At 38.5% G+C, this 12,875-nt stretch overlaps 1 protein-coding gene across 1 annotated transcript in view; it reads left to right on the plus strand.

Annotated features, from left to right (window-relative positions):
- Positions 1-12,875, plus strand: part of LOC128847959 (protoheme IX farnesyltransferase, mitochondrial) — a 175,959-nt gene that overhangs the window by 118,987 nt on the left and 44,097 nt on the right. Inside the window, exon 5 of the mRNA XM_054047682.1 lies at positions 849-919. Coding sequence (XP_053903657.1) covers positions 849-919 — 71 coding nt within the window. The remainder of the gene's footprint in view (positions 1-848; positions 920-12,875) is intronic.

The raw sequence follows: 12,875 nt of genomic DNA on the forward strand, positions 1-12,875 counted from the left end.
GAGCATCTATCTGCAGGCAACAGTTTTCAATCATTCAGGCTTTGAATCATACATGTCATTACATCATTACTTTGTCCATATATTTATGTCCCATATAACTTGTATCTTGCCCTGAGTGTTCATTCCACAGATAGAGGTTGGTGTCCAGTAATCACTGGTGTATTGGTGAACCATTGAGAAATGACCCTGGTTGTTTTATGTCATTAGCTTATTGAAATCTAAATAGTTTTACAGGGTCTTGCTATATGGAAAACTGGGTTTGGCTTTAATAAAATTCTTACAACATTGTCCAATAAAACCCCACTGGAGTTCAGAGCATGATAGCACTCTTTACTTTTCACATAGGCAGTGTTTAAAGTCATGTTGGGTTGTCACACTAAATAATTCCATATGGCTTCTTCATTTACCATTTATCATACCACTAGATGCTACATGTAGTTGCAGTAGCATTTACCAGAGTTGATTGATTTTTGAGTGGGTCATGGGTTCTCAGAAGTTGGATGAACTTGAAAATATTTATAGCATTCATCTTGCAAAACTGTTTCTTTTATATACGTGTATGTATGTAACTTATCAAGTGCAGAAATTGCAGTTGGGCTTTACTTCAAATGATTAACTTTTATGGACTCATTCAAAATATTTTTGTCTTCCAGGTAGTTTTCTTTTTAAGAGGAAGCCAAAAGTATTAATGTAGACTATCAAAACTAATGTAAAAGGAAGTTTGCCATTTTAATTGTTATTCTGAACCTTCAAAAATCAAGACTAAAGCACCTGCAAAAACAGACAGTCCATTCTACACTTGGTATGGTCTCCGGCATCCTTTCAATCCTTCCTTTTGTTTTATACAGTTCTTTGAGGTTCCCTTTGACTCGAATATGAACAGGACAAAAAACAGACCCCTGGTGCGAGGACAGATCAGGTAAGGCTGCCCACACCTGTTCCCTGTAATGAGAAATGAACCTATTGTTCCTTTTATGTGTCTTCTCCCTTGGTCTGTTTAGATAAGCAAATATTTCAACGTGCAGATAAAAGACTAAGGAAGAGATGCCACTCTTTGTGTTTTGATAACTCTGAAAGTTTGTAATAGTCCCATGAGGAGTTTGTCAGGATAATGAATTCTTCTTTCAAATATTGAATAGTGGTTATTGCACAAGGGCCTTTGTAGATGTGGTAATCAAAAGTTACCATCTGCATGTGTTTTGTGATGAGCCCATGCAATCTCTCAGACAAAAGCAAACTACTGAGCTTTATTTAGAAATAAGCAGCTGATCCTAACTGTTGCTCCCTTACGTGCTAAATAAAAATTTGTGATTCCACCAATATCTATTGTTAAAAGGAGCAGGAAATCCATCTAAATCTGTGAGATGGTTTAATATGGGACTTTGTAAAATTACTAGTCCATCACTAGCCAAAGGACTAAGTCTACTAGCTAGAAATCAGTATGGAAGATGGGGCGTGGGGGCGACAAGGCGGGACAGGGTAGCATCAGGGAGGTACAGAGACTATTGCCCTGATGAGGAGTTCAACCTTCATACCCTGCTGCTGAGAAAAGGGGAGGGTGTTGGAGTTCCTACCAGGGTGCTGTCCAGACATATTGCTTTGACTTCTCTCGTTTTAGTTTCAGACTACTAAGTACATGGTAAATTTAAAGGGCGCTCCCTATGTTCTCAGTAGCAGCTGAGCACTTCCGAAAATCTGGCCCTTGGTTTATAAGCATCTTTTTCTTAGGAAGGAGCTCTGGTTGAGAAAATGTTTATTTTGTAATGTCTGGATTGTTTGTCGTTGCTCTTTGCTGAACCCTGATTGTGTCATGTCTAAGCATGGTATTCCAGAGCTGCTCATCCAACAAGTACCTGATTACAAACAAAAAACGATGTTAAGATGGAGTTATGGTTAAAAGTATGTACCAGTCACTTAAGTTTTTAAAAAAAAGTTACAGGGATGTTGTAATTACCCCCAAACTGAACATGCACTTACCAGAGGGTCAAGATTCAGGGCTGCAATCAGACTGAACTCTATAATGTAAATCAAGTAGAAAGTCATCTGTTTACACGGTAGCCTTTGTTATGTTTTGTGCATTAAGTTCTCAGAAAGAGAGGAAACAAACTAGCATACTTAATTAAATCTCTATTGAATTTTACTTAACCTTATACTTTGGAAAGGAAACAGCTTGCATCCTATGTTTCTTGTATTCTTCATGAGACAACAGAATTCCCTCTTCTGAAACCAGTGCATGCCAAATGTAACGTCGAGTTTTGCAGAAGGGTTACATCCAATTGAACTTTATCTCTTAATTTGTAACAACAAACCATCAGATTTTTAATTTTGAAAGAAATTTAGAATTTCTTCTTTTCGTTAGTTCCTCTTTGTCCCTCTTTCCCTCCTGCAGGGTTTTAATTATCTCATTTGTACATGATATATGCATTCATTTATGAATGGAGCCCATTACAATTTTGTAGAGTGCTCATAGGGGGAGCTGCTAAAAGTTACCCATATAAAAACTCATATTATTCTTTGGTTGCTTTATAGAGTACAACTTCCATTTTCCATTTGGTAAATCATAAAGCCAGAATAAAACTGAGATGGTAATTTTTTAAGAAAATAATTTTATAACATGTTATCTTCTGCTTTCCATAAATACAAATAAAAATCTAGCATCCCATGGGGCTCCCGTTTGAAAAGAAACTTAAAGCAACCCTGATTTCTGTTTGCATGTCTGTTCTGTTTCTCGAGGATTGGGTTCCAAACTTTTTAAAAAACATTACACCTTATTTGCAAATTTAAAATGAAGCCCTCATTCATAAATGATTCAACAAACAATTTTAGTATAGCATTTCCATGATTTGTGCCAAGGATTATTTATAACAAAATTACGTTTTCCCTTAGGGTTCTATGAACAGTTGGTCCTATTTATTTCTGTGTTTTATCCATCACCTTTGGAGGACTGGAAAAAAGTGATGGATGAAATTACAAGAAAATTGAGACAAAATAGTAAAGTGAACCCTGGGGCTAAATTCACTCTCATTGTAAATAGTTGGAGTGCTTCAATAAACTTGTTCTGATTAGTTCTGTAAGATGGTGCTAATTACAGATTCCTAAGATTTAGTTAATTTTATGTAAAAGCACATTTTAGGGAATATTGTAATGAAGATGTCTGTCAAGCACAGAGTGAGCCAAATTTCACACCCACTATATACTAGTATATCACTGCTCACTTACATCAGGTCTGTATTTAGCCCAGTAACTTGAAAAAAAAGAGGAAAGCTTCCTTTCTTCATCCCAGTCATACTCAGCGAGTTTTATATCACTCTATATTAGCATTGCCTATAATATTCCTGGTCCCAAGTTAGCATAATTAGAAAACTTTTTTAAAAAATCTTGATTTAGGGAGAGCAATTTGTTTTACAAGTTTCTAGCATCCTTAAATAAACTTCTCTGTTGTTTGAGGGCATCAGAGATTGGCAAAACCATATTTATCATACTTTAAACTTTCTTACCTTTCTTCTTTTTTCTTGCATATTCCCTTCCACCACAAAATGATAATGTTGGGGACCTCGTGTAATCAGTCATCAATCTATGTACCTGACTGTCAACAGCTAATTTAAAGTTATTTAAAGTGTCACTTACCTTGAATGATGTTGACCTATTTCCCTGTAGACTTTGAGCATGCAGCCCTTGTATGAGATTGTTTCTTCAGTGGTGTAGCAGAGTAGAATAATCCAGTGGAAGTGATCCAACCATGTTATATTTTGCCACATATTCCCTAGTGTTCTTTGAACCTCTTTCTTTCCATGCCGGTTAAATAAAAGTCTTAAGTGGTTATGCTAAAGACTAGTCAAAACAGACTAGACAGAGATGGATAAATTGTTTTTAAAAGGCTGGTGTCTTGGCTCTGGGAATGGATCCAAAAGTTTTGGGTGCGTGCACTGAGTTCTTGCCCATATGCTTAAAATGTGTTTAAATCATTTTTAGTCTGGTTTTGACTTTTTTTGGTTGCTTTTACACTGAAGCATTTGGCAGATGTTTTAATTCTCTTCTGTTCCAGTCACTTTAACTAACCCCTCACTGTGGCATCTGAGTGCAAACTATTAACACAGGCTAGGCAGCAGTGATCGGTGATCTTCCAAAAGTGTGCTTCAATTCTGATCTGAAGGATTCCCTTTTAGGGATGAGAAAGTAGTTAAATCTGCACGGGCTGACTCGTGCGATCCTTGGATTCTCAACAGTGGCTCCCAGTTGGGATGGTGGCTTTGACATGGACATCTTCCCACTAAGGAGCTGTGCTGAGATTACCAATTTACTTTAGAGAAGCTGTTGAACTCTGAAAACCATCCTCAATTGCTGCCAACTTGGGCAGGAATCAAACCGATACCTAAAAATGCTGTTCTCTTGAGCCATCCAGTCCCCATATAAGCCACCATTTGTATGCTGTGTATTTACTGTAAATGAGCTAATTTATTAAAGTACTTTTAGAAAATTGTTTAGTATATTAGAGAAATTATTACTTCAATGTCTCATTCTCCCTCATATTTTTCATTGTGACCTAAATGGGGTTTCCGTCCCACCTTTAGCCAGAGCAGGTTAAGAAAAATGGGGGTGAGGGGGATTTTAATTGAACCTGTTTCTGCATTTTCCGCCTTCCCTCTCCGCATGTTTAAAGTAATCCTACTTCCTGAGCTTCACTACCTTATACCCATTTACATATATGTCCGCTTTGCTTCTAAGATTTCATAGGGCCCACGCCTGAGCTCCTCCTACCAAGTTCTGAGTGCTTGCAATTCCCATACACTTCGGTGCGAATTCTCAGCACTTCACAAGAGAGGGCCCTTGACAACAAGGTTGTTTTATGGAGTGCAGATAGTTTTCCATCCTTATTCAGTTATTCAATCTATGCATGCCTGGAAATAGGGTTTTTCTTTATCCTAAATTGGAAAATCGTATTACACTGATCACAGTATACATTAGGGATGAGGGGTGTCCTGAAGGTTATAAATCATAGACCAGCTAGTTCTGTAGAACAGTCTTCCTTGAATGGTGAGCAGGGCCGGCTCCAGGCACCAGCTTACCAAGCAGGTGCTTGGGGCGGCCACTTCGGAGAGGGGCGGCACGTCCAGCTGTTCGGCGGCAATTTGGTGGACGGTCCCTCACTCCTGCTCGGAGCGAAGGACCTCCCGCCGAATTGCCGCCGCAGATCGCCATCATGATCGCGGCTTTTTTTTTTTTGGGGGGGGGGGGTGTTTTGTTTTTTGGCTGCTTGGGGCGGCCAAAACCCTGGAGTCGGCCCTGATGAGTGAGCTGTGCAGATACGATCTCTGGGAGGGTGAGTTTTGGAGGAAGAATTCTCCTTCATACTCACTGGAGCACCTGCAGGGCTACATCAATGTCCGCGCTGTGAGATCACTGGCCTGACCCTGCAGCCATCCAAACAGAACATGTGGTGATGCATGAAGTCCCTGCCGAGTTGGAACCTATGCCATAGGGGGCACACATGCATAATCTTTCACAAGCCCCAAACGTAGTCCTCCAGCCCCTTGCATAGAAAAACCGCACTGATTCTGCTCCCAGGAGACCTCTGCAAGAACTAGTTGGTGGATTTGCCCTCAAGGGTATGTCTACATTGCTATAAATGACCTGCAATTGGCCTGTTTCAGCTGACTCGGGCTTGTGGGGCTCAGGCTATGGGGCTATAAAATTGCAGTGCAGACATTCAGGCTCAGGCTGGGTCATCTTGTTGCAAAAATACCAAAAGTAGAACTGAATGCAGCCTGCCACGAAGCACTATCCATCATCCTATCCTGCCCACGTGTCCTCCTCCCTATTCTGACCCCTCAAGTCCTGTTTGGAAACAGACGACTTAAAATGTTCCTCATACTTGGTTGCAGTGTTAAACTCATTGAGCATATTTATGTTCCGCATTATAAAAACAGTTGTTATTTTTCCTGCTGTGAATTGTGTTTACGTAATTGATGGGAAGAATTTCCACACACACAAACCTTTGATTTCAATGAAATGGCAGCAGCCGTTCTTTTTAGTTTCCTGTTCAGTATGATTTATTCCAGACTTTTTTAAGACGATGGATTTGATTTTCTTGCAGATTAGTTTAAATAAATCTCTTATGCTAGCACCAGCAACTGGTGCTAGTTTAGTTTCCCTCTTCTAGTAAGACAAGCATCCTGATCCATTATAGGTTGAAGATGACTATCTTGACTTTCCTGCTACCACACATTTGTGTATATACTTTGTTAAATAGCAGCTGTTTTCATGCACTATAATACAGTTGGACTAGCTATGCTAAGCACTCATAAAAAGTTAATACGGGAACACATTTCTCTAGGAGAGCAAATTTAGGTTTTCATCTCTAAATATCACTAAATCCTCTGTTCTGAATAATTTACTATTTCAGTGGTTCCTAGTTCCTTGTACACCTATCGGTGCTGGTACTTCAGGTTTTTACAACAGCACTGAGTCTCTTTGGCTTGGAGTTCTGTTTGAGGATAAGGGTGCAGATTCCATTGTGGGATCGGAACATTACACTCCCCCCGTACCAGTTCCACCTTTAATTACATGGCTTTGCACCAGGCCATAGAGCACAGCACGGGTTTGGAGCAGGCTGGATTCTTCTGTAGGTCGGGGTGCACCCAGTGGTGAATGGTACAACTGAAGTCCTAGAATTGTCTCAAAAGGGTTGGGAACAATTGACCTGCCGGACAAGTCATAATTAACTTACTTTAATATAATTACTTAAAATATAATTGGAAGCTACTCTGCAAAAAAAAATTGCACTCTTGACCGTGGCTTTTTCATGTGTGTTTTTAATAAACTCAAATTCTTGGCACTTAATTTGGCAGAAGACACTACTTAACCAACCCTGATAATGCCTCAGATATTTCAGAAATTAATTAAATATTAATTTAGTTTGATAAATATATTTCCTGGGACTTTTATTACCCCCTCACTTTTACAATGCACTAACAGCTACTTTCTGTATTTTGCCTCCTTGGTTCTTACAGCCATTATTAACTGTTGATACAATTATTAACACGCAAAGCTTTTCCACTTTTTGACATGTATGACTCAAGTGTCAATTTTGACCAGGTTAGCTCCTAAGCCCACAGCTTTGGAGAATCAAACAGAAAAGACCTGCTGTCCTACCAGTCTGTCCATTTAAATTGATTGGGTAACATCATCCGAGAATAAATGTTACTATTTCTGAGCTGCTGCAAATACAAACATTTGCAATACATTTGCAAATATATAGGCTGGGGATTGCACAAACTGGTGGAACACTCCAATGGGTTAGATGTTCTGTATTTATTTAAGATTGTGTTGAGATCCAAGATTGGTAATGCTTAGCAACACATCAAGCCCAATTCATCAATGTAAGGCTTTTCACTGATTTGGTTGTCTGTGGCAGGCCTACTAACAGTTTAGCAAAACAAGAACATGCTGAAGAAATGTCATATGGGTTACAAACCTGTCTCTTCTGTAATTCATGTGTAATGAGAATGATTCTCTTCTCACTAACTCCAGTGTAAACCAGGAGTAACTCTGCTGAGGTCAATGGAATCACATTGGTGTATGTGAGAGAAGTTTATGACCTTGGTTTACACTGAAACCTGCACTAAGGATTTAGCAATCCACTATCTTAAACCAGCATTTTAAAGTTAACGCAAGGTTTTAGTACCATTTTGGTTCCCATTTAAAGCTTAAACCTTTACTTAAATGGCTGATTGTTCTGGTCCCTTGGGTGGTCATTTCAGGCAGGTTTCACTGTATTTAAGTTAAAACAAAAACTCCATAAATCTGTAATTCTTCAAAAATAATCGTTATAAGAGATCAGATGCGTATTTCCCTCTGGAAAACATTCCAGTGTTTTGCTTAGAAAATACTTCATTTTAAAAGGACGGCCCTGAGATCTTTGTAAGCGATAAAAATGTTACTTTTTTCGGTGGGAGGTTTTTTTGTCTTGTTTAAACAGAGCACAATTCAAAGCAGACACCACCACAGCAACCTTTTCAAGCAACTTTTATCCTGCCTGTATGCAAGCTTTTTTTTATTATTATTTGAAAACAAGTAAGTGCATTTTTCCCCTGCTGGGTTCCTTTTCTTTCCCGTGTTTTTCAGAAGATGGGGAAGTTGGCATTGGCTACATTTGGTAAATAAGAAATAAAAAAGGCAGCTTTATATTTTTGACATGTCCAATTACTTGTAAAAATGTAGCCCATGCATTCTAAGCAGCGGGGCTCTTTCCCTCCCCACCCCCCCCCTTAATTCTTTCCATAGCCACGTCATTGGGGGGGATGGGGAGAACCTCGAGGCTAAAACACAGTTTAATGAGAATAAAACCCACATCAAAGGGCGGACTAATGGAATGATATAATGCTTGCTGTGTCACTTTCCCAAAGGGACTATGGATGACAGTACTTATATTTCAATTATCTATTCACTGTGTGCATAAGATGTTGATTAAATGATTCTAAGGTACTAGAGTCCTTTTGTAGCATTCACAGAAAAATGTTGATTCTGCACATTATCCTTAGATCAAAATGCATATTAGCAGGAAATTGTATATTAATACCTCCATATATATTTTGTTTCTCAGAGCAATTAAAAAACAACTTTTTTTTATTAACTCCAGCATTACATTCACATTCATTTGGGTTAAAACGAAGACTGCAGAAGTTACTAGCTATTCAGCTTGTTCCTTCAGCTAACTCCTGCTGTCTGAAAATAATTCTGCAAAAGCTCAATAGAGACATTCCTTTGTAGGCAGCTTTCTGTTTGTTAAATATAAATCCTGCGGAAACACTTGACCCCTCACGCCTTGCTGCTTTTCAGTTCAGCTGTGGGGCCTTTACCACCGAATTATTTATCAGAATCTTTAATTGCATGTGGGACAGTTGATAAATTTGAGTACATTGTACATCACATCACGTTAGGAAACATCCCAGATGCTCATGTATAAACCAGGAGTCACGGTGCATTTGGTTAAATAGCCACTCCATCTGCTTGTGAGGAACACTACAGAGAAGCAATATGGACTCCTAATGGAGTTGTTTTATCCTCCCATGTCAGCGCCACTCCAGGGGGTAGAACACAGTTAACTTGAAGGAGCCAAACTATTGTATACTAATCCTTCTGATTTTGTGTTCGATATGAACGGGCCTTTTGGAACACTCTGGTTTGCGCTGTTCAATTTTTAAAAACTAACTTGTGGCAAACAGTTTACTTTGCTTCAGAGACAGTTGTTGAAATGGATTTTCACAATCCGTTATGGCTCACAAACAAACAAACAATCAAATATTGTAAAGCCCAATATCACATCTTGTCCAGAAATGTTTCCTTCTGACCCCCTTTTACTAAGTGTGTCAAACATTTCAGATCCATGTTTGTAAATTTTGGCTTAACTCAATCAAAACCCTAACACTTTATTCCCTTTTTAATAGTATTGAACCTTATCTGGTCTAACCACAACCGCACCATTATTCAACATGTGCCAAGTGTTCCAAGAAATGTCACTACTCAACAAGTCCATTACAGCGCTGCCTGTGATTGTAAGCTGTTATACTTTGAATTCTGTTTACAGTAAGTCATGTTAAAAGTGCATTTCTTCTATAAAGGACAGAGTTTATCGAGTCTTTAAACAAGTATAGCTTACACGTTATCAACTTGGCAAGTCAGATAGCAGGGTTTTTTTCTTATACTTTAATTAGCTTTTGCTGGCATATTCTGTGCTGCTCCGTCTTTATAACTAGAGAGGCCGCATTCCTGAGGTTAAGATATGCAAAGAGCCTCTCTCACATTTTATTTGAAACTACTCGATAAGGACATAGAATCATATGGAATATTTTGTTATAAATCAAAGAGTAAATAGATGCAATCCACAGTGATTCTCACTGAGGTAGCTGCAGGACGATCTGATGTTATATAGTCATGTGCTGTGATGTTGGATGTTCATTGTTTTGTTGTTGTTTTTCTTCAGATTAGTCAAATATAGCTCTAGATGCCAATCCTATGCTGTGGACACCTATCTGAAAGGTTAAAACATACAAAATAATACAAATGGTTGGTCATAAATATAACCTCCCAGCCCTCACTTCATTCCTTGATTGACAGCCTGAGAAAACAGAAAGTAAAATTTGGGAACATTGCCTCAGTACATTGCTCATAGTGCAGTACTCTGGTGTTTTCTGTGTATGCTAGCAGTCATATTTTAGAGGATGTTTGTAACTTGCCCCCCACTCTACATTCAGTCATTTCTTACAGAGATGAGAAAATTTTGCTGCTGTTTCTCAGAAGTCTTACACGTTTAATTTCGGTTTTGTAGAAGAGGAGCTGTTAGTTCAGATCTGTTAATATTAGCATTGAAAGAACTGTTGAAATGGTTCTTGCTGTGTGACGCTGGAATCGAGTCTGGCATCTCTCAAGTCATTTGACTTTGTCCATCCCCACATTGATTGCAGCAAATGTTCTCAGCACTTTTGTGGGAAGCAGTTTTGGGGTTCTTTTGCATTTTTTGTGTGTGGGAGCTCATGTCACTCCTGCTTCTGTCTACCTTATGCTCAGAAGCCCATTTCCTTCTTTCGTAGACACTCAATAATGGTGTCTCCAAGATCATTGTCTGCTCACCCAGCTCCACTGCTCTTAAATCAAGTGTATTTCACAGAGGTAAAAAGTAGAGAAAATCACAATCAAAACAGCATCACAGATTATAAACACAGCTAGGTTAATCAATGCAGAAAGCATAGGCTGTAGGTTTAAATACAAAGACTATTGTATCATACACTGGAGAAAGTTCTCTGTCTCAATCAGCTGCTTCTAGTCTGTCTTTCACTGTCCCAGAACCCATGAGTCTCAAAAGCTTACCAAAATGGATCGTTTTACTTTATAGGAAAAGCAGGTTCCTTTATCATCTCATTCCTCCACACCCCACATCCAAGGAACAGGGGCTATTTCCACACTCATCTTATTATGGGTTGTGTCTAATGCAGACTGTCATACTAAATGTAACTTGATCAAGGCCACAGAAAGAGAATCAGTACCATAGTTAGCTTTAAAAATCAGTAGTTTATCCTCTGTTCAATCCTCTAAACCATATCTTCTTCGATTTTTTGATAACTTTAAGACGTTTCTTTCTTTATTCTGCTGCTGTATTTTAAATTTCATATACTCTCAAGGCAAATCTGCATTATCGCATATTATCGTGTTGGAACACAACTGTGAACAACTGTGTTAGATAACACAATATTGGCATGCCATAGTGGTACCTGACATAATATGCTGAAGACGATTGTCCTGATCTGCTCTGCTTGGTACATCATAGTCAGCATCATGTTATCTAACATGTTCAGACTTAATAATTTTGTAATGTAAACACCTCCTATGATAGTAGGGCCAGAAAAATAGAACTCGCTTTATTCATCCTGACTATCTGCCTTTTGCTGGACTATTCCCTACCTACTTCTTTCCCAGGAATGATATTTTAATCTAAGCCTGCTCTTGATTATCTGTGGGGATGCTGGTTTGACTATCTACCTCTAGTAATAACTTTTACATAACTTTTAGCCTAGTCTATATTTATTTACATAATGCCTTTCATCCCAAGAGAATCCGCTCTAGGGGGAGCACAGCAGCTATTTAATAACACTGCACAATACTTTAAGATAAGAAATGAAGAGTATCCTCTAGAAATTGAAGTGGGGATTTAGATAGGCAGAATGTAGCTTCCTTACATTGTAATTTGACTGTTCATTTGCTCTTACAGCTAATAATGTCTAGAGTCTAGCTTTCCCTTGGACAATTGCTCCTGCCATCTTCTGAAACAGTGAATAATTCCTTTCCCTCATTGTTATTGGTCTCTTGAAAGGATTTATAGTTTCTGATCTTATTCCTCTTAAATCTTCTATTGGCTGACCAACTTTTCTGCTGATATTGTTTTAGAAAAAAACATGATAAATATTTTGCACTGCGAAATTCTCCATCCTGATCAGCCTAATGCAACTTTTTCATCCATTGCTTTCTAAGGGCATCCACTGTGGAGGACTCCACGGAAGTGTGTGTTGAAGAGATTATAGGATAAGAACCAAATCGAGAGGGGAAGGTTGCAGTTTTGAGGGGAAATATTACCCATTTCAGTGTTTGTCATCTTGCACCTGGTTTTTAAGTGAATAGAAGATTTAAATTTATAAGTAAAATGAGTGGATCATTTAGTTGCCAGTTTCGTTAGATTATAAACCAGGACTTAGTTTAAATATTATGGGGGGCATTTTTCAAATTTACTGTAGGTTTGACTTGTAAGCACTTAAAAAAATATTTACATTTTCCTGACTGCAGGGGAACTGCAAATATCATTCACCCTATCACTCCTCTCTATCTATCAAAGACATATAACTAGGAGCATGTTAACCGTCTGCAGGGTTGCTAAGAATTGTTATGATTAGCATTATGGTGTGTATAGGAAATGTAATGAGAACATAAACATTTTATAAGTATAGATCTTTTTTATTTTTAATGTTGTCTTTTAAATAAAGTGACAAGGCCATTTGCAGTTTCTGTTTTATCACAAAGGACAGATAGCATAAGGAAGTTAATTTATCTGAATATAAGAATAGCTATACTGGGTCAGATCAATGGTCCATCTAGCCCAGTATCCTGTCTTCTGGCAGTGGCCAGTGCCATGTGCTTCAGAGGGAATGAACAGAACAGGCTAATTTTGAGTGAGCAATCCCCTGTTGTACACTCCCAGCTTCTGGCATTTGGAAGTGTAGGTTAACCCCAAGTATGGGGTTGCGTCCCTGACCATCTTGGCTAATAGGCATTGATGGACCTATCCTCCATGAACTCATCTAACTCTTTTTTGAACCCAGTTATGCTTT

The sequence above is a fragment of the Malaclemys terrapin genome, chromosome 13 (assembly GCF_027887155.1).
Source record: "Malaclemys terrapin pileata isolate rMalTer1 chromosome 13, rMalTer1.hap1, whole genome shotgun sequence".
In the NCBI taxonomy this organism is placed as follows: Eukaryota; Metazoa; Chordata; order Testudines; family Emydidae; genus Malaclemys; species Malaclemys terrapin.